The sequence below is a fragment of the Rhinichthys klamathensis genome, unplaced genomic scaffold, assembly GCF_029890125.1.
Source record: "Rhinichthys klamathensis goyatoka isolate OS25496 unplaced genomic scaffold, OSU_Roscu_1.1 h1tg000444l_1, whole genome shotgun sequence".
Lineage (NCBI taxonomy): Eukaryota > Metazoa > Chordata > Actinopteri > Cypriniformes > Leuciscidae > Rhinichthys > Rhinichthys klamathensis.
In genome coordinates this window covers 206,299-233,883 of record NW_026606939.1, presented here as the reverse complement: position 1 = coordinate 233,883, position 27,585 = coordinate 206,299, and the positions used below count along the sequence as shown (strand labels likewise).

The following is a 27,585-nucleotide window of genomic DNA, read 5'->3' as shown; positions in this document are numbered from 1 at the left end:
GTTACCGTGGCAACACATCAAACTTCAAAATTCTTTTTTGAGGCTTTTGAGACTCTTAGCATGCTTGAAATTGCATGAAACTCGACAGACATGTCACATATATTAGCCAGTAGACATGTGCAAAGTTTCAGGAACGGGCGTGGTGCAGGGACTCAGTAGCGCCACCTTTTGACAAAAGTGAGAGGGTTAGTTTCATAGTTTTACCTGCAATCTTAAAACTCGGTAGGCATATTGTTCAGATCAAGCCGGACAACTTTCTAATTTACAGATTTTGGTTCCGAACAACAGGAAGTCAGATATTTTGGTTTGAATGGGATGTTTTGGAGTAATCTCTGTCACTCTCTCCCTCTCTCTGCATACCTCTGTGTCTGTGGGGGGAGGGGGATGTGTCTGTTTGAGTGACAAAGCTTTTAATTATTGTTGATCAAGGTTTTGGGGGCTTTTGGGGCCCTTAACATCCTCTAAAACTCTTGAAACTTTGCACACGGGTCAGAACCCGTGGCCATCAGGGCCGGACTGAAGCTGGTACCCGGGCGTGGCAGGGCGGACCGACAGCGCCCCCTGGACTGGGATTCGAACACTTGTCCATAAATCAAAGACACTTGCATGTAATAATATGAAACTCGGTACACTTATAGATCTCATTGGGTTGAACAACTTTCGTGCTCTAAGTTTTACGACATCCCAACAGGAAGCCGGCTATCATGGTTTGTTTGGAAACGCATACCCCTGAAATTCTATTTAATTCTCCTTGGGAATTGATCGGATTTCAAGCAAACTCGGTCAGCATGACGTCAAGACATTGATGATGCTAAATTCCGGAGGGATTTTTGATATCTCGAACGGTTTGGCCGTGGCGAGGAAATTAATTTTATGACTAAAAAAGGACACATAAAGTGTGTTATAACTTTGCTCGTTTTACCTACAGTTACAAAACTTGCCACACATATTGTTCTCATCAAGCCAATCGACTTTCTAATTTAAAGTCATTAGCTCAGAGCAACAGAAAGTCAGATATTGTAGTTTGAATGGATTTCTTGTCCCCCTGCCATTCTGTTTGTGTGTGTGTGTGTGTGTCTGTGGGGGGAAGGGGGAAGGGGGAAGGGGCTCTTTGAGTGATAGTTTAGTTTAAACACCAACTCATACATAGGGCCATACTGCCCTCTTGTGTTCAAAATTATATACATATTTGGTATGTGACTGAGGATCGAGAGCTTTTAAATACGGACGTCCACATTGATAATGGTGGCGCTTGCAGAGCGCTCGAATGAATAAATTAACTAAACGTTCGCTCAGCTCTGCTCGCTCGTCGCCATGGACGCGCACCGTTATGAATGCCCAGTGTTTCCCCTAGGATTTTTTTTCAGGGGGGGGGGGGGGGGGGATTGGGGGAACTGCTAGTGTTGCGGAGCAGGTGTATTACGAATACGTGGTGTAAATTTTTTAGCAATCAAAAAGCATGTCTAATTAATTGAAATAGTGTATTATGAATCATTAAACGTATACAACATTTAAAAAAATATATGAAAAAAAAATGTCACACTAATTCTGTGTTGTGTTTTTTCTGGTAATAAAATGAAGACATAAAACACAAATTTTATCATTTATCATCAATTTTAATCATATGAAATTAAATAAACTTTTTGTCAAATAACGTGCTGCACAATGAGCTTTACTGTTAAAATTAAAACATGGATTATTCCTTAAATTCAGTTTTGATGATAATTTATTTGGATTAGTGTTAGTATTATTACATTGGGACATATCTAAATTCTACTGTACACCGGTAATATATTTCTGTCAAGTTAAACCGAACTTTTATTTTGACGGGTTGCCGTGAAGACATTTTGAGTTTGTTTGTTTATGTCATAATGATAGTTTTTCTCAAATGAAGCGGTTAAATGATCACGAAGTGACTTTCGGAGTGGATCTAGAGCCTAAATACTAGTATCTATTAATAGGTACTAGTATCTAAAAGGTAATTTTCTCTCTCTCTCTCTCTCTCTCTCTCTCTCTCTCTCTCTCTCTCTCTCTCTGAGCCAATATGGCAAGCCGTTTTAACATTTAATCATTTTAACCTACTAGTCTCTATTTTCATGCTACTAGTACTTATTTTTTAGATACTAGTATCTATTCCATTAAGTACTAGTACTTATTCATTAGCGACTAGTGCTTATTCTGTTTAGAATATTCAAAGTGCTTATTCAATTTTTTTGCTTATTTATATTTTCAGAGCAGAAAATCCGATTTTTCTGCTTATTCAATATTGCATCTAAAAATGTAAGTGACTTGACGTGTGTGTGTGTGTGTGTGTGTGTGTGTGTGTGTGAGAGCTAGTGCTTATTCTTTAGATATTCTTTTGAATACGTATTAGTAGCTGATGAATAAGTACTGGTATCTATTTAATAGATACTAGTATCTAATGACTTAGTACTAGTATTTATTGAATAAATACTAGTATCTAGTAAGTATCTAAAAGGTCATTTTCTCTTTCTCTCTCTCTGAGACAATATGGCAAGCCATTTTAACATTTAATCATTTTAACCTACTAGTCTCTATTTTCATGCTACTAGTACTTATTTTTTAGATACTAGTATCTATTCCATTAAGTACTAGTACTTATTCATTAGCGACTAGTGCTTATTCTGTTTAGAATATTCAAAGTGCTTATTCAATTTTTATGCTTATTTATATTTTCAGAGCAGAAAATCCGATTTTTCTGCTTATTCAATATTGCATCTAAAATGTAAGTGACTTGACGTGTGTGTGTGTGTGTGTGAGAGAGAGAGAGAGAGAGAGAGAGAGAGAGAGAGAGAGAGAGAGAGAGAGAGAGAGAGAGAGAGAGAGAGAGAGAGAGAGAGAGAGAGAGAGAGAGAGAGAGAGAGAGAGAGAGAGAGAGAGAGAGAGAGAGAGAGAGATTGTGTCTGTTACAGTGACAAGAGTTTAACCCTTTAAGGCCTTGTCTTTTTGGATATATATCTTTTTTTATAAAAAAAAATGTGCATACAACCCATATATTTTAAATGTATTGTTTGCTTTAAATTAAATTAAGATTTTATGTTTGGTAATTGAACCTAAATAAATTAATTAATGTGCTATATTTCAGATCAATATATTTGTTTTCCTTCATTTTAATCAACACTAACTTTATTCTCATCTGAATTATAAAGAATTTATTTCTGTATAAAATAAAAAATCCTGAATAATCCAGACCAACCAGAGCGCACTATTTCTACAACATCATCAGTGCTGAAGCGAAACTACCAGAGCCGTTCGGCAGATAGCGAGCAGATATTTTGTGTCACGTCGTGCACAATAACCCTAAAGGCACCAGGGTGGCGGTGCCACCGGCTTTATATATATATATATATATATATATATATAGCTGCGAGCAGCCATGAAGGGCCAAAGCCGGCGGCACCGCCACCCTGGTGCCTTTAGGTAACTAAAGGCACCGGGGTGGCGGTGCAACCGGCTTGGGCCCGTAATCGCTGCTCGCAGCTATATTTATTATTATTATTATTATTTTACTACCTTTTGGGCACTTTTGGGGGCCTTAACGTGCTCGAAAACTCTTGAAACTTTGCACAGATCTCAGAACCCGCGGCCATCAGGGCCGGGCTGAAGCTGGTACCCGGGCGTGGCAGGGGGGCTCGACAGCGCCCCCTGGAACGGGGTTTGAACACTTGGTCCATAAATCAAACACGCTTGCATGTAATAATATAAAACTCAGTACACATATAGATCTCATCGGTTCATATATACTTCATGCTCTTACTTTTTACCCCAGCCCAACAGGAAGTCGGCTATTAAGGGTTGTTTGGAAAACACATGCAATGGAATGTGAAATACTCCTCCTAGAGAATTCAAACACACGGCACGAAACTCGGTCAGCATGAAGTCAAGACACTGAGGATGAAAAATTGCCAGGGGATTTTTGATATCTCGAACGGTTTGGCCGTGGCGAGTAAACGAAATTATGGCGAGAAACGTGAAACAGGAAGTGTGTTATAACTACTGCATACATTAACTAATCTTGATGAAACTTCAGCAGTGTGTTCGTTGTAAGAGCCCGATCACATGGATGTGACTATTGTGAGTCAAAGTTATAGCGCCACCAACTGGCAGCAGGAAGTGTGTCACTTTCAAAATGCTTTTAAATCACCCTCTTATTTTTACCCGATTTGCTTCAAACTTCATGTGCATAATGTAGACACACGCCAGATGTAGACCTGTGAAAGGATTATTGATATCTTAGATACTGTTGCCATGGCAATGTATCAAACATTAATATTCCTTTTTTTAAGCTTTTTCATGCTTTTTTATGCTTTCGGGCACTTTTGGGGTTCTTAACGTGCTCGAAAACTCTTGAAACTTTGCACACGGGACAAAACCCGCGGCCATCAGGGCCAGGCTGAAGCTGGTACCCGGGCGTGGCAGGGGGGCTCGACAGCGCCCCCTTGAACGGGTCAGACAATTTGGTCCATATATCCAACACGCTTTACCCTATTTGCTTCAAACTTGATGTGTATAATGTAGACACAAGCCAGATGTAGACCTGTGAAAGGATTGTTAATATCTTAGATGCTGTTGCCGTGACAACGCATCAAACTTTAATATTCTTTTTGGATACTTTTGAGATTCTTAGCGCACTTTTGGGGCCCTTAACATGCTCAAAAACTCTTGAAACTTTGCACACGGGTCAGAACCCGCGGCCATCAGGGCCGGGCTGAAGCTGGTACCCGGGCGTGGCAGGGGGGCTCGACAGCGCCCCCTGGAACGGGGTCCGAAAACTTGGTCCATAAATCAAACACGCTTGCATGTAATAATATGAAACTCGGTACACATAGATCTCATCGGTTCATATATACTTCATGCTCTTACTTTTTACCCCAGCCCAACAGGAAGTCGGCTATTTAGGGTTGTTTGTAAAACGCATGCAATGGAATTTAAAGTACTTCTCCTAGAGAATTCAAAGAAATGCCACGAAACTCGGTCAGCATGAAGTCAAGACATTGAGGATGAAAAATTGCCAGGGGATTTTTGATATCTCGAACGGTTTGGCCGTGGCGAGGAAACGAATTTATGGCGAGAAACGTGAAACAGGAAGTGTGTTATAACTTCAGCATACATTAACTGATCTTAATGAAACTTCAGCAGTGTGTTCGCTGTAAGAGGCCGATCACATGGATGTGACTATTATGAGTCAAAGTTATAGCGCCACCAACTGGCAGCAGGAAGTGTGTCACTTTCAAAATGCTTTGAAATCACCTTCTTATTTTTACCCGATTTGCTTCAAACTTCATCTGTATAATGTAAACACACGCCAGATGTAGACCTGTGAAAGGATTATTTAATATCTAAGATAATGTTGCCATGGCAACGCATCAAACTTTAATATTCTTTTTTGATGCTTTTGAGACTCTTAGCATGCTTGAAATTGCATGAAACTCGACAGACACATCTCATTTATTAGCTAGTAGACACGTGCAAAGTTTCAGAAACGGGCGTGGTGAGGGGCTCAGTAGCGCCACCTTTAGTCAAAAATGGGGTATTAGTTTTACCTACAGTAACAAAAATCGGTATGTATATTCGTCTCCTCGAGCCGGACAACTTTCTAATTGACATTCATTAGCTCCGAACAACACGAAGTCAGATATTTTCGTTTGAATGTGATTTTCAGGAGAATTTTCTCCCTCCCTCTCCCTCTGGCTCTGTGTGTGGGGGGTGTGGGGGATTTGTCTATTGCTTTTAATGGATTTTCAAGGTTTCAGGGGCTTTTGGGGCCCTTAACGTGCTTGAAAACTCTTGAAACTTTGCACACAGGTCAGAGCCCACAGCCATCAGGGCCGGGCTGAAGCTGGTACCCGGGCGTGGCAGGGGGGCTCAACAGCGCCCCCTTAAACGGGGTCCCCAAAACTTGGTCCATAGATCAAACACGCTTGCATGAATTAATATGAAACTCAGTACACATATAGATCTCATCGGGCCGAACAACTTACCCTCGGTCAAGTTTTACGCCAGCTCAACAGGAAGTCGGCTATTATGGGTTGTTTGGAGAACGCTTGCTCAGGAATTTGAAGTACTTCTCCTAGAGATTGCATCCGTTTACCGACAAACTCGGTCAGCTTGAGGACAACACATTGAAGATGCTAAATTGCGGACGGATTTTTGATATCTCGAACGGTTTGGCCGTGGCGAGGAAACGAATTTATGGCGAGAAAAGAGAAACACGAAGTGTTATAACTTCTGCATACATTAACTGATCTTTATGAAACTTCAGCAGTGTGTTCGTGGTAAGAGGCCAATCAGATGGATGTAACTATTGTGAGTCAAAGTTATAGCGCCAACATCTGGCAGCAGGAAGTGTGTCACTTTCTAAATGCTTTTGACAAAAGTGGGGGGGTTAGTTTTATCTACAGTAACAAAACTCGATATGTATTTTGTACTCTTCGACCCGGACAACTTTCTAATTTACCGTAATTAGCTACGACCAAGAGGAAGTCAGATATTTTGGTTTGAATATGGTGAGCCTCTCTCTCTCTCTCTCTCTCTGAGCCAATATGGCAAGCCGTGTTAACATTTAATCATTTTAACCTACTAGTCTCTATTTTCATGCTTCTAGTACTTATTTTTTAGATACTAGTATCTATTCCATTAAGTACTAGTACTTATTCATTAGCGACTAGTGCTTATTCTTTAGTACTAGTGCCTATTCTTTAGATAGTAGTGCTTATTCTTTAGATATTTTTTTGAATACGTATTAGTAGCTAATAAATAAGTACTGGTATCTATTTAATAGGTACTAGTATCTAATGACTTAGTACTAGTATTTATTGAATAAATACTAGTATCTATTAATAGGTACTAGTATCTAAAAGGTCATTTTCTCTCTCTCTCTCTCTCTGAGCCAATATGGCAAGCCGTTTTAACATTTAATCATTTTAACCTACTAGTCTCTATTTTCATGCTACTAGTACTTATTTTTTAGATACTAGTATCTATTCCATTAAGTACTAGTACTTATTCATTAGCGACTAGTGCTTATTCTGTTTAGAATATTCAAAGTGCTTATTCAATTTTTATGTTTATTTATATTTTCAGAGCAGAAAATCCGATTTTTCTGCTTATTAAATATTGCATCTAAAATGTAAGTGACTTGACGTGTGTGTGTGTGTGTGTGAGAGAGAGAGATTGTGTCTGTTACAGTGACAAGAGTTTAACCCTTTAAGGCCTTGTCTTTTTGGATATATATCTTTTTTTTATTAAAAAAAATGTGCATACAACCCATATATTTTAAATGTATTGTTTGCTTTAAATTAAATTAAGATTGTATGTTTGGTAATTGAACCTAAATAAATTTAAAATTAATGTGCTATATTTCAGATCAATATATTTGTTTTCCTTCATTTTAATCAACACTAACTTTATTCTCATCTGAATTATAAATAACTTATTTCTGTATAAAATAAAAAATCCCGAATAATCCAGACCAACCAGAGCGCACTATTTCTACAACATCATCAGTGCTGAAGCGGAACTACCAGAGCCGTTCGGCAGATAGCGAGCAGATGTTTTGTGTCACGTCGTGCACAATAACCCTAAAGGCACCAGGGTGGCGGTGCCACCGGCTTTTTATATATATATATATATATATATATATATATATATATATATATATATATATATATATATATAAATATAGCTGCGAGCAGCGATGAAGGGCCAAAGCCGGCGGCACCGCCACCCCGGTGCCTTTAGGTAACTAAAGGCACCGGGGTTGCGGTGCCACCGGCTTGGGCCCGTAATCGCTGCTCGCAGCTATATTTATTATTATTATTATTATTTTACTACCTTTTGGGCACTTTTGGGGGCCTTAACGTGCTCGAAAACTCTTGAAACTTTGCACACATCTCAGAACCCGCGGCCATCAGGGCCGGGCTGAAGCTGGTACCCGGGCGTGGCAGGGGGGCTCGACAGCGCCCCCTGGAACGGGGTTTGAACACTTGGTCCATAAATCAAACACGCTTGCATGTAATAATATGAAACTCAGTACACATATAGATCTCATCGGTTCATATATACTTCATGCTCTTACTTTTTACCCCAGCCCAACAGGAAGTCGGCTATTAAGGGTTGTTTGGAAAACACATGCAATGGAATGTGAAATACTCCTCCTAGGGAATTCAAACACACGGCACGAAACTCGGTCAGCATGAAGTCAAGACATTGAGGATGAAAAATTGCCAGGGGATTTTTGATATCTCGAACGGTTTGGCCGTGGCGAGTAAACGAAATTATGGCGAGAAACGTGAAACAGGAAGTGTGTTATAACTACTGCATACATTAACTAATCTCGATGAAACTTTAGCAGTGTGTTCGTTGTAAGAGCCCGATCACATGGATGTGACTATTGTGAGTCAAAGTTATAGCGCCACCAACTGGCAGCAGGAAGTGTGTCACTTTCAAAATGCTTTTAAATCACCCTCTTATTTTTACCCGATTTGCTTCAAACTTCATGTGCATAATGTAGACACACGCCAGATGTAGACCTGTGAAAGGATTATTGATATCTTAGATACTGTTGCCATGGCAATGCATCAAACATTAATATTCCTTTTTTTAAGCTTTTTCATGCTTTTTTATGCTTTCGGGCACTTTTGGGGTTCTTAACGTGCTCGAAAACTCTTGAAACTTTGCACACAGGACAAAACCCGCGGCCATCAGGGCCAGGCTGAAGCTGGTACCCGGGCGTGGCAGGGGGGCTCGACAGCGCCCCCTTGAACGGGTCAGACAATTTGGTCCATATATCCAACACGCTTTACCCTATTTGCTTCAAACTTGATGTGTATAATGTAGACACAAGCCAGATGTAGACCTGTGAAAGGATTGTTGATATCTTAGATGCTGTTGCCGTGACAACGCATCAAACTTTAATATTCTTTTTGGATACTTTTGAGATTCTTAGCGCACTTTTGGGGCCCTTAACATGCTCAAAAACTCTTGAAACTTTGCACACGGGTCAGAAACCGCGGCCATCAGGGCCGGGCTGAAGCTGGTACCCGGGCGTGGCAGGGGGGCTCGACAGCGCCCCCTGGAATGGGGTCCTAAAACTTGGTCCATAAATCAAACAGGCTTTACCCGATTTGCTTCAAACTTGATGTGTATAATGTAGACACACGCCAGATTTAGACCTGTGAAAGGATTGTTGATATCTTAGATGCTGTTGCCGTGACAACGCATCAAACTTTAATATTCTTTTTGGATACTTTTGAGACTCTCAGCGCACTTTGGGGGCCCTTAACGTGCTCAAAAACTCTTGAAACTTTGCACACGGGTCAGAACCCGTGGCCATCAGGGCCGGGCTGAAGCTGGTACCCGGGCGTGGCAAGGGGGCTCGACAGCGCCCCCTGGAACGGGGTCCGAAAACTTGGTCCATAAATCAAACACGCTTGAATGTAATAATATGAAACTCGGTACACATATAGATCTCATCGATTCATATATCCTTTGTACTTTTACTTTTTACCCCAGCCCAACAGGAAGTCGGCTATTATGGTTTGTTTGGAAGCGTATGCCCCTGGAATTCGATATACTCCTCCTAGAGAATTCAACCAATCGCCACGAAACTCGGTCAGCATGAAGTCAAGACATTGAGGATGAAAAGTTGCCAGGGGATTTTTGATATCTCGAACGGTTTGGCCGTGGCGAGGAAACGAATTTATGGCGAATAAAGGAAACAGGAAGTGTGTTATAACTTCTGCATACATTAACTGATCTTGATGAAACTTCAGCAGTGTGTTCGCTGTAAGAGTCCGATCACATGGATGTGACTATTGTGAGTCAAAGTTATAGGGCCACCAACTGGCAGCAGGAAGTGTGTCACTTCCTAAAGGCTTTGAAATCACCCTCTTATTTTTACCCAATTTGCTTCAAACTTTATGTGTATAATGTAGACACACGGCAGATGTAGACCTGAGAAAGGATTATTGATATCTTAGATACTGTTGCCGTGGCAACGCATCAAACTTTATTATTCTTTGTTGATGCTTTTGAGACTCTTAACATACTTGAAATTGCATGAAACCCGACAGACACATCACATTTATTAGACAGTAGACATGTGCAGAGTTTCAGAAACGGGCATGGTGAGAGCAATTAGAGAATAATGTTTAAGTTTAAAAACAGCCAGAATGGTTGTTTAGTCAAAAAAATTTTTTTCCCAAATCATACATAGTGTTATACTGCCCTCTTGTGTTCAAAATCAGGTAAAAAGCTAAAGTAAAATAAGGACGTCTGCACAATTCATTAATAATGGTGCAGAGTAGAGTGAGCTTTTTCAATTAATTCCTATGGAAGTAGGAATGAACTAAACAACGTTCGCTCTGTTCTGCTCGTCCCTCACCGTGGGCGCGCAGAGTTATGAATGCCCGTGCAGCCGTGAGCATTTTAGTTTCATTTTAAAATTAGCGCCATTTCGGGGGACGTATTACTTTAATTTATTTAACAAAAACACAATGTTGTGTTTTATTGCGAGTGTACACAAATATAAGTAAACACTTTGACGTTTGAATGATGTCCTGTATGAAGAAAATGACGGAGTATGTTTCACTGTTCAATCGCGCTGAGCCACCCAGACCCCCACACACACACTGACACACACACACACACACACACACACAAACACACACACACACACACAATAATAAAACATTCAACCTAACATATACAAATTACACTGCTATGTTGAAATAGTCAGTAGTACAATTTGTATCATTCACAGTAAGCACCGCTCCACTGTGATTTTTCCAAGCACATTTTTGCACAAGTGAAGAGGATGATTTTTTCCGTCGATATTGGAACGTGAGTGAAGTACAAAGCCTGTAATAAAGAATAGTTTAGCATCCAAATACATCGCAAATGTTGCAACATTTAGATTCTAAAGAGAGATTTACGTGAGCCTAACACCACTTACTTTTACTTTTGTTTTAAATTATTTCGTTTTGGCTTTATTATAGTTATTTTTTTATTCGTGTTCTGTTCTGAATATCATTAAATTTAAAGGATTTGTTGTGGAATATTTTGAGTGTATAATCAAATAACACTAAACCGTCACTAGGTGTCGCCAGGCGACCGTCTTAATGAGCGGGTGCTGAAACAGAAAAAAGTCAATATTGCATATAAAATGTAAGTGATTTGACTTGTGTGTGTGTCTGTGTCTGTGTCTGTGTGTGTGTGTGTGTGTGTGTGTATGATTGTGTCTGTTACAGTGATTGTTTAACCCTTGTTAAAGTTTAGGCCTTGTCTTTTTGGATATATATCTTTTTATATAAAAAAAATAGGCATACAACCCATATATTTTAAATGTATTGTTTAGGCCTTGTCTTTTTGGATATATATCTTTTTATATAAAAAAAATAGGCATACAACCCATATATTTTAAATGTATTGTTTGCTTTAAATTACATTAAGATTTGTATGTTTGGTAATTGAACCTGAATGAATTTTAAATGAATGTGCTATATTTCAGAGTTTTCCTTAAAATTTGAACTAACACTAACTTTATTCTCATCTGAATGATAGATTATTTATTTCTGTATAAAATAAAAAAGAGATTTTGGTTGGGTGACAGTTGTAGTTTACAGTTTGACAAAAGCACAATGTTGTGTTTTATTGCGATTGTTCACAAATATAAGTAAACACTTTACAGTTTGAATAATGTCCTGTATGAACAAAAGGAGTATGTTTTTATGTCTACATTGTTCAATCACGTTTCACACACACACACACACACACACACACACACACACACACACACACACACACACACACAAACTTTTTTTCTAATCAGATCAGGCAAGTAATATTCTGTCTTGGCACAATTGATTTAACTTTCATAACTTATTTCATGTGTCCATTAAGTCCATGAGACCGTAGGGTGTCTCATTTTTCATTTTAGGTTTCAGAAGGTTGCTCACGCATACTTTGTGGTTGATATGTGCCCTCAATGCACACTTTTGCAGAGCCCACACCAATGCAAGCTTTACAGCACACATCTCAAAGGTCAAAGCGGAGTTACGATATTGCCCGTCATGCACAGTAACCCTAAAGGCACCGGGGTGGCGGTGCCACCGGCTTGTTTATATATATATATATATATATAAAGGCACCGGGGTGGCGGTGCCACCGGCTTGTTTATATATATATATATATATATATATATATATATATATATATATATATATATATATATATATATATATAAATATAGCTGCGAGCAGCGATGAAGGGCCAAAGCCGGCGGCACCGCCACTCCGGTGCCTTTAGGTAACTAAAGGCACCGGTGTTGCGGTGCCACCGGCTTGGGCCCGTAATCGCTGCTCGCAGCTATATTTTTTGTTTGTTTTTTGTGCACAGAAAGTATTCTCGTCGCTTGATAAACTTAAGGTTGAGCCACTGTAGTCACTCGGACTATTTTAACGATGTCTTTAATAACTTTTCTGGGCCGGCCAGTTTCAATCCCTTAAGAAGCCTATGGAGGAGTGATCCAGCTCTCAGATTTAATCAAAAATATCTTAATTTGTGTTCCGAAGATGAACGAAAGTCTTACGGGGTTGAACAACATGAGGGAGAGTAATTACTGACAGAGTTTACATTTTGGGGTGAACTATCCCTTTAAGCATCAACAGCATCAACTCCAACAAAAGTCCATATATAGACAAAAAAAAGAAGAAAGACGAGATATAATGCATAAAATGATCAGAAATCACCTGTTTCTCAAAGTCTTTCAGTAATTTAGACGTCAAATGTGTGGCAGCACTCAGTTCATTCTGAAAGAGAACCATGCGAATCTTATTAAAAAATATGGACCATTTTCACATTTCAAAAGTATTATATTTGTCATTCTGTCTCAATTGTGGTTCTTATTTCAAAGATTTTTTTCATTGCATTAATTTGTTTTGTTCATTTGCTTTTTTTCAAGTTAGCAGTAAAAAAATCTAATACAATCATGTGTAAACAACTTACAGTAATCACTATTATTATTAATAATAATATCATAATGGTATTATTATTATAGTAATTACTATTATCACTAATTATTATTAATAATTACTATTATTACTAATAATATAATTAATTATTATATTATCTAGTATAAAATATTAATATGCATTATATTATTATTAATAATATTAATACTATTACCGCTGTAATAATACTTTTAAAATAGTAGAAATTACATAAAATACTATAATTATTATACTATTAATAATAATATTACTGCTGTTGTTAATAATAATAATTTAAAATTAGTAGAAATAAAATATAATACTGTGGTGCATGTAAGATACATAATTCACCTTTGTTAAGTGTAGTTCTATACACTGTTGGTTGTAAACACGGCACTCTGTTCTTCACGACTGTTCAGGGATCGCGGTCCCTTTAAATACTCTGAACGTGTGCTCACGTGGGACGCATGTCAGCGCCATTTGTTATTATTACTTTTCTTTCTATAAATAAATGACACACGCATTCGTGTGCTCAAAGTGAGAAGTTGTCTCTTGCAATTTACTGCAATTTCCACAATACTATCATTATTAAATATAGTATAATATTAGGGATCATTATTAATTAATAAAGGTCCTTAAAAAAATATTTTCTTTATCCAAAATACGACTTCTACTTTATTTCTTTTGTTTTTGGGGTGAAATATGACATGTTCTAAACGTGTGTGTGATTTAAAGTTATCAAACACTATTATACTGTGAATATATTCTTGAGCATATCTCATATAATATTTCATTTGCATGTGTAAGGAGTGAGTTCTCGCCTGGGCGTCATAGATCCTCTGCATGGCTTTGAAGAGCTGACTGAAATAACTGGATATTGATGCTGTATCTTCTTCAAACACCCCGAGCAGAGAGCGTGTCTACAAAAACAACAGCAATATGAGGAACAACAATGTTTAGACATGACTTCAATGTGGTGTTAATATCATAACATGTATTGTTTATTGAAGAGACCTCAGACTTTGTTTTTGAAGTTCTGTTGTGACATTACAGACTTATGAGCCACTGTTTTCACTGCAAAGTGATGCAAAATATTACAATATAAATGTAAACATGACCATTCACTCTTATTGTTGATGAGTTTCCCTCTGATATCGATTTACAGCACTGATCATGCAAGTAAAGCAATGTTTAGACTCACATTGCAGTTTTCTTGTATATTTAAGATATGATTTTTGATTCATCTGTGCTTTATAATAACCCATCAAGCCAAATCCAATCCACCAACACCCATCAAAAAGCTAAACAGCTCAAAATCAGACATGAATCAGTCAGATCAAACCATCTGGATGAACAGACTCAGGATCTGCTCTGCTTTACATGATGAGAAGCACGAGCCGCAGATGTTTATTATTATTAATGCTTATTTGTTTATTTATTTCTGTTAGCTTGTTAGCTAAATGATGATTATTTACCTGCGGACTGTCTTCCAGAGTTTCCTCTATGGGTAATGTATCGATTCCAGGCATGACTGCAGATTAAACGCGAGCGCAACGATCTTTATGTTTTATTCAGAATCAAAAGTCACAATGTTATAATGTTGATCTTCGCTTTATTCCTGACAAATCAACACCCACCCGGATCCGCCCACAAACGCGGAAGTCCCGCCTCCTCCTGCCCGCTGATTGGCCGAGGCGCTATTAATAATATGATGACGTCTGCGCTTGTTTATAAGAAATAAAAGTCATTAGTGACTCTTTGATGGTTAGTGATATTAATATATAAGACAAATATTTCATTCATTAATGTGTTTTTTGCTCTTTACCAAGATTTTACAACACTATAATTTTTTACTTTTCGTTTTGTTGTATTATTGAATATTTATTGTGTATGTTTACACACACACACACACACGTAGGCCTATATACACATATACTGTATATATATATATATATATATATATATATATATATATATATATATATATATGATGTTTGTCCAATTTTTTATTTCAATAAAGGGAAAAAATTAAATAGTTAAATACATTTAAAAAGAACAATTTAATGAGAATTTATTTTCATATGTTAAAATATATATTGCATACACACTTTAGCCATCTAAATGTAAAATCTCACTAGATTAAATAAATAATTTTACACAGGTGTGCTTCTTAAAAAAAAGCACATTATCTTTTAAAGACCACTTTCCTTCATAAAAGATGCATAGGTGGCTATGGTTTATTTATTCGGGTCTATACATATTTATTAACATTAAGACTTTGTTTATTTTCCAAGAATGTATATTCTGTAAAAACACGTTAACAGTGTCCATTATACATCATAATTGAGTAATTCTGTGTTCTACAGCTGTGTGTTCTGGGTCATTTGCTCTGCGTTGGGCATTTCTGACTGTAGAGATCATATTCTCTGTATAGGATGTATTGCTTCAGTCGGTCTGGCAATGGAAGGAAACTCATGAAAACTGGAGCTCTCAAGCGCAGTCGACCCAAACAAGCTCTGATCTTCAGCCGAGACAGATGCTGCAGACCGCGCACGTTCTCTGCCAACACAACACTACACTCAGAACCAATGAAGACATGACATTAGCAGAGGAAAATCAGTTTCATGCACAAGTCAAAAGAAAAGGCTTCATATATTCTGTATTTGGAGAAAAAAAATGTGCATAGACATTTTTACGACAATTAAGCAGTTTTTTTTTGTCTCATTTTAAAGTAATTTTTTAACTTCATTACAGTATTTTTTTTTATTTAAATCAGCATGAAAATGAAATGAAACAATGAAAATATAAAATACACAAACAAGTATTCACTGTAACAATTTACAATAGTATTATTATATAAAGTATAATATAGCGAATATCTATTTTTTTATATAAATTGTTATTGCACAAACCTTGAATTTAGCTGTAATTTATCATTTTAAAATATATTATATTTAAAATAAGCAGTAAAAACATTCAATACACATATACAATATACACGAATACAATAATAATAATAATGTGTGAACAATTTACAGTAATTGCTATTATTATTAATATCAATAATATATAATAATATTATTATACAAAGTATAATATAATGAATATCTATTATTATTATTATTAGTATATAAATTGTTATTGTACAAACCTTGATTTTTCCAGTAAATTTTCATTTAAGCCATTTTTTCACTACATTACATTTTAATGTAAATCAGCAGTAAAAAACATATAATACAAATTTGATATAAATAATGTATATAAATAAGTGTGTGTGATATATCATTTGTATTGTATGTTTTTACTGATGATTTACATAAAAAAATGTGTGTATATACAGTATACATACACACACACATACATACATACAGGTGAAACTCAAAAAATTAGAATATCGTGGAAAAGTTCATTTCTTTCAGTAATTTAACTTAAAAGGTGAAACTAATATATTATATAGACTCATTACATGCAAAGTGAGATATTTCAAGCCTTTATTTGTTATCAATTTGATGATTATGGATTACAGCTATGAAAACCTTTTCATAATCTAATTTTGAATTTGGGGTTTTCATAAGCTGTAAGCCATAATCATCAAAATTATAACAAATAAAGGCTTGTAATATCTCACTTTGCATGTAATGAGTCTATATAATATATTAGTTTCACCTTTTAAGTTGAATTACTGAAATAAATAAACTTTTGCACGATATTCAAATTTTTCGAGTTTCACCTGTATATATATGTATATATATATATATAGAGAGAGAGAGACAGAATATTATTATCATTATTATCATGTACAAACCTTGAATTTTGCATATTTCAGCCCACTGTTTCTGCTCCATAAGCAAAGCCTTCAGTTTGGAGCAAACGGTCACATGATCTACGTAATCCAGCATGATGCGGACCATGTTTCCCGCGAGATCCTTCAGCCAATAGACCGATATGAACTCACAGAACTGCAGGGAGAGGAGAAGAGCATTCAAAACACATACAAAACATTTAATCAAACCGCAAACTCTATGAAATCAATCACCAGGGTGTCTTTAATGACAGCATCACTCCAGCCCTCATAACCACTCGGCACATGAGATCCCTCGCCATACGGACAGTCGAAGCATCTCTCCACATCGTAACCATAGTTACACAGCATCCGCAGCACCAGCTCGTCCTTTAGAGCGTACTGTAAGGCCGAGGGAAAGTGCGTGGTGTTCACCCTGCAGAAGTAATTCACATTGGCTCCGTATCGAAGTAAAGTGTTGATGAGCTCATAGTTTCCCAGACGCAGCGCCACCTGGAGGCACTTCACGGGATCCTGGTTGGGCATCGCTCCGGCCTCCAGTAAAACTCTGGCGGATGCGACGTCGTCATTGGCTACGGCGAAGTAAAGCGCAGACTGGCGGTTATCATCATAGTTACGCCGAACCCATGGATGAAGCATGAAGTTGGGGTCGTAGCCAGCGTTGATCAGCATCTCCAGACAGTGTGTGTGTCCAGCAGACGCTGCTGAATGAAGAGGACTCATCCCACTGTCATACACTGCATCCAGCGTCGTGATGGGGATCAGGAGAGCCAGAGCCCTGCGCACACGGCAAGTCTCATTCATTTATATAGCGCTTTTACAATACAGATTTTACAAAGCAGCTTTACAGTGACGGTGTACAGGTGAAACTCGAAAAATTAGAATATCGTGCAAAAGTTCATTTATTTCAGTAATTCAACTTAAAAGGTGAAACTAATATATTATATAGACTCATTACATGCAAAGTGAGATACTTCAAGCCTTTATTTGTTATAATTTTGATGATTATGGCTTACAGCTTATGAAAACCTTCTCACAATATTCTAATTTTGACTTTGGGGTTTTCATAAGCTGTCAGCCATAATCATCAAAATTATAACAAATAAAGGCTTTAAATATTTCACTTTGCATGTAATGAGTCTATATAATATATTAGTTTCACCTTTTAAGTTGAATTACTGAAATAAATAAACTTTTGCACGATATTCAAATTTTTCCAGTTTCACCTGTAAATAAATAAAAATTCAAGTTCAAGTTAGTTCCATTCTGCTGTAAAGCAGCTCTAAAAAGACGATAGTAAACAGTCATTATTCAGTTGAAATCAGTTCAGTTTGGTTCAATAACTGTGTAAAGTACATCAATTATGGAATGAGTTCAGTTCAGCTATAAAGCAGCTCTGGAGAAAACAGTGATGTCATCGCCCAGCTCAGTTCAATTCTCCTCCAATAGAGTCAGTTACAGTGAGAGAGCTCAACACGAGCGCAACTGAAGATCACGCGCAAGTAGAAAAAACACCAGTGAGTTAAAAAAACATCATCAGTTTGACAACACATGTGCTGCAAATACTCACATTGGCCCTCATTTATCAAAAGTGCGTACAGCAAATTTCCAGCGTACACCCAAAAGCACGGTGACTTTGATATTTATCAATATGGACGTTGGCGTACGGCACGATCAAATCCTACGCCAGGTCAGGAGGTGGTGTACATGTACGCACGTTTTGAGTTACTGCGGAAATGCGCAGAAAAACAATTCCTAACACCACAAAACGCACTGACAAACTAAAAGATATGAGGAGCTCTTTTCCAAAACGCGATAAACGCCATTTTTAAAAATAAATTTGTATTTTATTTCTATTAATAAACTGTGTCTGCAAAGATGAAATTGATGATCACTATCTCCGTAGTGGACGCGCCTATAGAGAGAGTAATCTATTTCTTTTAGTTTATAATTGTTTCGTTTAAAGACATTTCAAGCTTTCTTTATAGATATATTTCTCATGTCTGTGAAGCATATACTAAGTTTCGGTTAATTTGTGATGAGATGCGCTCCAGTTCACGTGCAATGCAAGGGCCATGTCATGACTCCTGATTATATTGTCTGCTATTTGTGTCTTATTTATTAAATCCAGGCAATTGGTTGATGAAATTTTTTTTTTAAAATTAAGATACAAATTATACAAAACGAAATTCACTTTAAAGAAAGGCTTTCTACAAAACAAAACTTAATTAAGTGGCCAAAATCATGTCTGAGCATGTCTCCCGATATATTGCGCATCCTATCTTAGCCTATGTTCACTTTTCATAATCAACATAGATGGGGAAAAAATAACATTATAATTTTTTAACAAATATGAAACTAAATGCACTTTTTTAATGGCTACAACACGTAGCCTAATAGTAGGCCTGAATATTGTTATCATTACTTTTTTCAAGTTCGGGACGAATGACTATTAGCCTAAATGTGTTACTAAATGATTTGAATGTATTTTTTTACAATGTTGTATTTAAGGACTGTATTTGTGTGTTATTTTTAAATTATTTGTTTTATGTGGTGGACAATATTGGAACGTGACATTGGAAATATTTATTTTTACTATTTAATTTATTTTACTATTTATTTTGTTTGGCTTTTATTTATTTCATGCAGTTGCACTTATTTAATTTATATTCATTTATAGTATGAGTCCCTCATTATATGTTTCATGTTCTCTTGTTGTTGTTTTTTTTTGTTTTTGTTTTTTTAGACAAAAAAATGGATGGATTTATAGCGTTTTGAAAAAAAATACAATTAACTTTGAATTTAACATCAACAATATTGTTGTTTGATTTAATAATAATTTTTCATGATGGTGATGGTCTCGATCTCCACGTCGGAGAAGTGTCTCTTCTTTGCCGTCTTCCGTGTGTCCATGGCGTAAAAAGAGGGCGTGGGGGAAGCGGATACTTGAATATATAGGGGCGTGTTATTCACGCCCCTATATATTCTTTTGGTTGTGTTGTGAGTATTTGCAGTGTGTTTCTGTATTTGGTTGTGTTGTGAGTATTTGCAGTGTGTTTCTGTATTTGGTTGTGTTGTGAGTGTTTGCAGTGTGTTTCTGTATTTGGTTGCGTTGAGAGTGTTTGCAGTGTGTTTCTGTATTTGGTTGCGTTGAGAGTGTTTGCAGTGTGTTTCTGTATTTGGTTGCGTTGAGAGTGTTTGCAGTGTGTTTCTGTATTTGGTTGTGTTGTGAATGCTTGCAGTGTGTTTCTGTATTTGGTTGTGTTGTGTGTTTGCAGTGTGTTTCTGTATTTGGTTGTGTTGTGAGTGTTTGCAGTGTGTTTCTGTATTTGGTTGTGTTGTGAGTGTTTGCAGTGTGTTTCTGTATTTGGTTGTGTTGTGAGTGTTTGCAGTGTGTTTCTGTATTTGGTTGTGTTGTGAGTTTGCAGTGTGTTTCTGTATTTGGTTGTGTTGTGTGTTTGCAGTGTGTTTCTGTATTTGGTTGTGTTGTGTGTTTGCAGTGTGTTTCTGTATTTGGTTGAGTTGTGAGTGTTTGCAGTGTGTTTCTGTATTTGGTTGTGTTGTGAGTGTTTGCAGTGTGTTTCTGTATTTGGTTGTGTTGTGAGTATTAGCAGTGTGTTTCTGTATTTGGTTGTGTTGTGAGTGTTTGCAGTGTGTTTCTGTATTTGGTTGTGTTGTGAGTGTTTGCAGTGTGTTTCTGTATTTGGTTGTGTTGTGAGTGTTTGCAGTGTGTTTCTGTATTTGGTTGTGAGTGTTTGCAGTGTGTTTCTGTATTTGGTTGTGTTGTGAGTGTTTGCAGTGTGTTTCTGTATTTGGTTGTGTTGTGAGTGTTTGCAGTGTGTTTCTGTATTTGGTTGCGTTGAGAGTGTTTGCAGTGTGTTTCTGTATTTGGTTGTGTTGTGAGTGTTTGCAGTGTGTTTCTGTATTTGGTTGTGTTGTGAGTGTTTGCAGTGTGTTTCTGTATTTGGTTGTGTTGTGAGTGTTTGCAGTGTGTTTCTGTATTTGGTTGTGTTGTGAGTGTTTGCAGTGTGTTTCTGTATTTGGTTGTGTTGTGAGTATTAGCAGTGTGTTTCTGTATTTGGTTGTGTTGTGAGTGTTTGCAGTGTGTTTCTGTATTTGGTTGTGTTGTGAGTGTTTGCAGTGTGTTTCTGTATTTGGTTGTGTTGTGAGTGTTTGCAGTGTGTTTCTGTATTTGGTTGTGTTGTGAGTGTTTGCAGTGTGTTTCTGTATTTGGTTGTGTTGTGAGTGTTTGCAGTGTGTTTCTGTATTTGGTTGCGTTGAGAGTGTTTGCAGTGTGTTTCTGTATTTGGTTGTGTTGTGAGTGTTTGCAGTGTGTTTCTGTATTTGGTTGTGTTGTGAGTGTTTGCAGTGTGTTTCTGTATTTGGTTGTGTTGTGAGTGTTTGCAGTGTGTTTCTGTATTTGGTTGTGTTGTGAGTGTTTGCAGTGTGTTTCTGTATTTGGTTGTGTTGTGAGTATTTGCAGTGTGTTTCTGTATTTGGTTGTGTTGTGAGTGTTTGCAGTGTGTTTCTGTATTTGGTTGCGTTGAGAGTGTTTGCTGTGTGTTTCTGTATTTGGTTGCGTTGTGAGTGTTTGCAGTGTGTTTCTGTATTTGGTTGTGTTGTGTGTTTGCAGTGTGTTTCTGTATTTGGTTGCGTTGAGTGTTTGCAGTGTGTTTCTGTATTTGGTTGCGTTGTGAGTGTTTGCAGTGTGTTTCTGTATTTGGTTGCGTTGAGTGTTTGCAGTGTGTTTCTGTATTTGGTTGCGTTGTGAGTGTTTGCAGTGTGTTTCTGTATTTGGTTGCGTTGTGAGTTTGCAGTGTGTTTCTGTATTTGGTTGCGTTGAGTGTTTGCAGTGTGTTTCTGTATTTGGTTGCGTTGAGAGTGTTTGCAGTGTGTTTCTGTATTTGGTTGTGTTGTGTGTTTGCAGTGTGTTTCTGTATTTGGTTGTGAGTGTTTGCAGTGTGTTTCTGTATTTGGTTGTGAGTGTTTGCAGTGTGTTTCTGTATTTGGTTGTGTTGTGAGTTTTAGCAGTGTGTTTCTGTATTTGGTTGTGTTGTGAGTGTTTGCAGTGTGTTTCTGTATTTGGTTGCGTTGTGAGTGTTTGCAGTGTGTTTCTGTATTTGGTTGCGTTGTGAGTGTTTGCAGTGTGTTTCTGTATTTGGTTGTGTTGTGAGTTTGCAGTGTGTTTCTGTATTTGGTTGTGTTGTGTGTGTTTGCAGTGTGTTTCTGTATTTGGTTGTGTTGTGAGTGTTTGCAGTGTGTTTCTGTATTTGGTTGTGTTGTGAGTGTTTGCAGTGTGTTTCTGTATTTGGTTGCGTTGAGTGTTTGCAGTGTGTTTCTGTATTTGGTTGCGTTGAGAGTGTTTGCAGTGTGTTTCTGTATTTGGTTGTGTTGTGTGTTTGCAGTGTGTTTCTGTATTTGGTTGTGAGTGTTTGCAGTGTGTTTCTGTATTTGGTTGTGAGTGTTTGCAGTGTGTTTCTGTATTTGGTTGTGTTGTGAGTTTTAGCAGTGTGTTTCTGTATTTGGTTGTGTTGTGAGTGTTTGCAGTGTGTTTCTGTATTTGGTTGCGTTGTGAGTGTTTGCAGTGTGTTTCTGTATTTGGTTGCGTTGTGAGTGTTTGCAGTGTGTTTCTGTATTTGGTTGTGTTGTGAGTTTGCAGTGTGTTTCTGTATTTGGTTGTGTTGTGTGTGTTTGCAGTGTGTTTCTGTATTTGGTTGTGTTGTGAGTGTTTGCAGTGTGTTTCTGTATTTGGTTGTGTTGTGAGTGTTTGCAGTGTGTTTCTGTATTTGGTTGTGTTGTGAGTGTTTGCAGTGTGTTTCTGTATTTGGTTGTGTTGTGAGTGTTTGCAGTGTGTTTCTGTATTTGGTTGTGTTGTGAGTGTTTGCAGTGTGTTTCTGTATTTGGTTGTGTTGTGAGTGTTTGCAGTGTGTTTCTGTATTTGGTTGTGTTGTGAGTGTTTGCAGTGTGTTTCTGTATTTGGTTGTGTTGTGAGTGTTTGCAGTGTGTTTCTGTATTTGGTTGTGTTGTGAGTGTTTGCAGTGTGTTTCTGTATTTGGTTGTGAGTATTTGCAGTGTGTTTCTGTATTTGGTTGTGTTGTGAGTGTTTGCAGTGTGTTTCTGTATTTGGTTGTGTTGTGAGTGTTTGCAGTGTGTTTCTGTATTTGGTTGTGTTGTGAGTGTTTGCAGTGTGTTTCTGTATTTGGTTGTGTTGTGAGTATTTGCAGTGTGTTTCTGTATTTGGTTGTGTTGTGAGTGTTTGCAGTGTGTTTCTGTATTTGGTTGCGTTGTGAGTGTTTGCAGTGTGTTTCTGTATTTGGTTGCGTTGAGAGTGTTTGCAGTGTGTTTCTGTATTTGGTTGCGTTGAGAGTGTTTGCAGTGTGTTTCTGTATTTGGTTGTGTTGTGAGTTTGCAGTGTGTTTCTGTATTTGGTTGTGTTGTGTGTTTGCAGTGTGTTTCTGTATTTGGTTGTGTTGTGAGTGTTTGCAGTGTGTTTCTGTATTTGGTTGCATTGAGAGTGTTTGCAGTGTGTTTCTGTATTTGGATGTGTTGTGAGTTTGCAGTGTGTTTCTGTATTTGGTTGTGTTGTGAGTGTTTGCAGTGTGTTTCTGTATTTGGTTGTGTTGTGAGTGTTTGCAGTGTGTTTCTGTATTTGGTTGCGTTGAGAGTGTTTGCAGTGTGTTTCTGTATTTGGTTGTGTTGTGAGTGTTTGCAGTGTGTTTCTGTATTTGGTTGTGTTGTGAGTATTTGCAGTGTGTTTCTGTATTTGGTTGTGAGTATTTGCAGTGTGTTTCTGTATTTGGTTGTGTTGTGAGTGTTTGCAGTGTGTTTCTGTATTTGGTTGTGTTGTGAGTGTTTGCAGTGTGTTTCTGTATTTGGTTGTGTTGTGAGTGTTTGCAGAGTGTTTCTGTATTTGGTTGTGTTGTGAGTGTTTGCAGTGTGTTTCTGTATTTGGTTGTGAGTATTTGCAGTGTGTTTCTGTATTTGGTTGTGTTGTGTGTTTGCAGTGTGTTTCTGTATTTGGTTGTGTTGTGAGTGTTTGCAGTGTGTTTCTCTATTTGGTTGTGTTGTGAGTGTTTGCAGTGTGTTTTTGTATTTGGTTGTGTTGTGAGTGTTTGCAGTGTGTTTCTGTATTTGGTTGTGTTGTGAGTGTTTGCAGTGTGTTTCTGTATGTGGTTGTGTTGTGAGTGTTTGCAGTGTGTTTCTGTATTTGGTTGTGTTGTGAGTGTTTGCAGTGTGTTTCTGTATTTGGTTGTGTTGTGAGTGTTTGCAGTGTGTTTCTGTATTTGGTTGTGTTGTGTGTTTGCAGTGTGTTTCTGTATTTGGTTGTGTTGCGAGTGTTTGCAGTGTGTTTCTGTATTTGGTTGTGTTGCGAGTGTTTGCAGCACATGTGTTGTCAAACGGATGTTTTATTAATTTTCAGGCGTTTTGTATATTTGCATGTGTTTTCTTCAGTTGCAGCGCATTGAGCTCTCAGTCAAAAAACAAAAAGGCAATTACTCACTCTAAAAAATGCTGGGTTGTTTTAACCCAACTTTGGGTCAAATATGGACAAACCCAGCTGTTGGGTTAAATTTTTACATTACATTTTTAAGCCAACATTTGGATTTGTCCATATTTGACCCAAAATTGGGTTAAACAACCCAGCATTTTTAGGGGATAATATATACATTCAAAAGTTTGAGGTCTGTAAGATTTTTTTTTTTAAAGTAAGTGACCGTTTTAATTCAGAAAGGATGCGTTAAATTGATCAAAAGTGACAAAGACATTTATAGTGTTACAACAGATTTAAATTTCAAATAAATGCTGTTCTTCTAAACTTTCTAAACAAAAAATCCTGAAAAATAAAATGTATCACGGTCTCCAGCATTGATAATAATCAGAAATGTCAGCATAATTTCTGAAGGATCATGTATTATCAGGGCAAACTGAACTCCACCATGCAAATGCCAAGGGTTTAGTTTACCAAGATATCAATACGAAGGCTTCGCCATGCTTCGTTACATTCACTGAAACCATCTGTGTCTATGATTGACACTAACTTCACATGTCCACGGTGGGCCGCTCTGTGGATGGGAAGGTGTCCCGTGTGTTTGGGGATGTTTGCATCGGCCCCGTACTCCAGCAGTAATGATACGACATCTGGGTTTCCAGAAGCAGACGCCTCATACAGGACCGTTGCGCTATCCTGAGCCTGAGACTCCACATCCGCACCTGAACACCAACAGAAGCTTTTATTACTCACACGTTTACATGTTCGGATTCTGTAGGGGGGAATAAATTGTGCATGGTTAAAAGTTACACTTTTGCTTTAAAATACAGATTTCATTGAGTTTGAAAGTGCAACAATACAACATTTTAACAAAAAATTATTTTATTTAGCATATTATGTAAATAAAACACATTTTAATATATTTTAAGAAAAGACACTACAACCAAAAAAAATGTTTCATGCACTGCTCAATTTTGAGATTTTGCTTCAATTACATGTCTTTTTTTTTTTAGACTATTGGAAAGAAAACATCCAAAATACACATTTAAGTTTATTTATTATTAATTACATTCACATCATGTGTGAAATAAAATAAATGTCTTCATTTTAATCTTAGTTAAATATTTAGTAAGTAAGTTAAACTAAATAAAAATGAGGAATGTTGCAACTAGGTGAAATAAAGATTTTATCAGTTAACGTTTATTTTATTTCAAGTAAATGCCACACATTGCTTTTTAAACCGCAGATACAGAGTCCTAGTTATTTTAGTATGATTAAGACACTGTTATAGTTTTTATTAATATTTTGAATTAGTTTTATTTTTTAGATATTCCAGCTTCATTTAAATTTTAGTAAAAGTTTTAGAAATTTTGTTATGTTTTTGTTATTCTTATAATTTTTATATGCCTATACAGTTTTTAATATTTTCCGTTTTAGTAATTTTAGTTAAAGGTACAATATGTAAGAATTTTGTAATAAAATATCCAAAAATCACTTGCACAGTGTGATATATTTCCTGCAGTTGTGTACTTACAATATCCCAAAAGTCTCCAAAGATTTTTTATTTCAGAGAAATTCCAATTTTAAATGAGTGGCCGTCCCGGAAAAAAATGTCGCCTGTCAATGACGCAATATCTGCGCTATCCTCGGTTTCCGCTCGTACTGACATAGCCATGACGTAACCATGGCGACAGACGTGGACAACTGCGTAGTGCGTAACGTTTAGCGGCACGCGGTTCTTGTTTCTTTCAAACATAGACCATGGCAAGCAGACTTTGGGACAAACAAGGAGAACTAAAATGAGGATCAATATCAGCGTGGCGTTTTTGAGATGCCGAGAGCTAGCGTCCGCGGCTAACTTGGACTCGACAGAGCTTCACGAGTCACGACTTGACAGCTTTATTAGACAGGTGAGCAAATGTACATAAAACAAATCAATGTTATATAACGTTAGCTCAACATGATGAAATGTTAGAATATGGTCAGTATGTTATTCTAATGTTGATCTAGCTTACTGCTAGTTTCGTATAGCAAACGAACTAACACGTAGTATAACGTTATAACTTTCAACACACATTTAAATGCCGTTTAGTGTGATAGTGTAACGTTAGACCAAGTGAAGCACCGCTGCGTTACCTCACAAGTTTAATTCGTCTAATAAACTGACCTGTGTGAGTAATCCAGCACTTGCGGGTAGTTCGGTAGAATTAAATGTCCTTATTCCTTTATATCCGCGGGACTCGCGTGTGATATCTGTCTCTTTAGCAATCGTGCGACCTGCTTCATACCACTGTAATGTTAAAAAACATGAATGTTTGCACTCATCCATAAACATATTAGATCCATCAGCTTGACAGCAAGTCCCATCATTCAGCTCATCACTGCTTCATCAACCTACGCCTTTGTTATTGTTGGAAACTGCGCCCTCTTGTGGCGAACAAATCTTACATATTGTGCCTTTAACTTTTATTTTTATTATGGTTTTAATTTGAGTGAGCTCTACTGATCCCAGTTCCCCCCTGACCTCTGCGGAGAAGCGTCCGAGTGATCTCCAGGTGTCCCGCCTGCGCAGCTAATGCTAACGGGGTCAGGCCGTAGGAGCTCCTGGGGTCCGGATGAGCTCCGCTCTTCAGCAGCAGATCCACGAACTCGTCCAGGCCCAGTCGAGCAGCTTCGTGCAGGGCCGTCCTGCGGTGCGCCCCCTCCTGGTCAACTCTCGCGCTGAAGTTGAGCAGAAGCTTCGTCATGTCGTAGTGCTTATTTCTTATAGCTGTGGGGATAAAAAGACTTTAAAACTGAACATAACTAAACTTAAATCATGAAATCAGGCTTTTTAAAGGGCACCTATTATGCAAAATTCACGTGTTTGAACATGAATGTGTGTCAGCAGTGTGTGTACACAACCACCCTATAATGATACAAATCAAAAATGCTTTTTTTTAAATCCCCATAAATCATAAGCACTGTCTCAGAAAAAGCACATATGCAAATTCGGGGAAGTGTGACGTAGTTTTGCACAAGCCCCGCCCACGACTGTTGACTGACACTGCAGTTTTAGCATAGACCCGCCCCGATTGAGATGTACACACTCCAACATTGTTTCGACGCCGGAGCAGCTGTAGACAAGAGTGTCTCCTAAGCGTTTGGGGTTGAATGTAAGAATGAATGTGGCTATTTTATGCCGACACACTCTGGGGAAATCAGAGACTTATTTTACATCTTGTGAAAAGGAGCATTATTCGGTTGTTAAGTCTGACGTCACGCGTGACGTTTAGCCTCTTCCG

At 37.5% G+C, this 27,585-nt stretch overlaps 2 protein-coding genes across 6 annotated transcripts in view; both read right to left on the bottom strand.

Annotated features, from left to right (window-relative positions):
- The window catches only part of appl1 (adaptor protein, phosphotyrosine interaction, PH domain and leucine zipper containing 1), a 42,665-nt gene extending 27,836 nt beyond the window's left edge, over positions 1–14,829 (bottom strand). For 2 of the 3 annotated variants that reach the window (XM_056236289.1, XM_056236291.1), the window contains exons 1-3: positions 14,486–14,828; positions 13,832–13,930; positions 12,771–12,830 (exon numbers count right to left, since the gene is read on the bottom strand). In XM_056236289.1, the coding sequence (XP_056092264.1) occupies positions 12,771–12,830; positions 13,832–13,930; positions 14,486–14,539 (213 nt within the window). In that variant the 5' untranslated portion in view covers positions 14,540–14,828. Of the gene's footprint in view, positions 1–12,770; positions 12,831–13,831; positions 13,931–14,485 lie in introns of all 3 variants that reach the window. The other variant, XM_056236292.1, reaches the window with a different exon arrangement.
- A 430-nt stretch (positions 14,830–15,259) lies between these two features.
- asb14a (ankyrin repeat and SOCS box containing 14a) overlaps positions 15,260–27,585 on the bottom strand; it is a 36,716-nt gene continuing 24,390 nt past the window's right edge. For all 3 annotated transcript variants that reach the window (XM_056236302.1, XM_056236303.1, XM_056236304.1), the window contains 5 exons: positions 26,826–27,071; positions 24,852–25,023; positions 17,047–17,590; positions 16,816–16,969; positions 15,260–15,569 (listed from right to left, as the gene is read on the bottom strand). In XM_056236302.1, the coding sequence (XP_056092277.1) occupies positions 15,391–15,569; positions 16,816–16,969; positions 17,047–17,590; positions 24,852–25,023; positions 26,826–27,071 (1,295 nt within the window). In that variant the 3' untranslated portion in view covers positions 15,260–15,390. The remainder of the gene's footprint in view (positions 15,570–16,815; positions 16,970–17,046; positions 17,591–24,851; positions 25,024–26,825; positions 27,072–27,585) is intronic.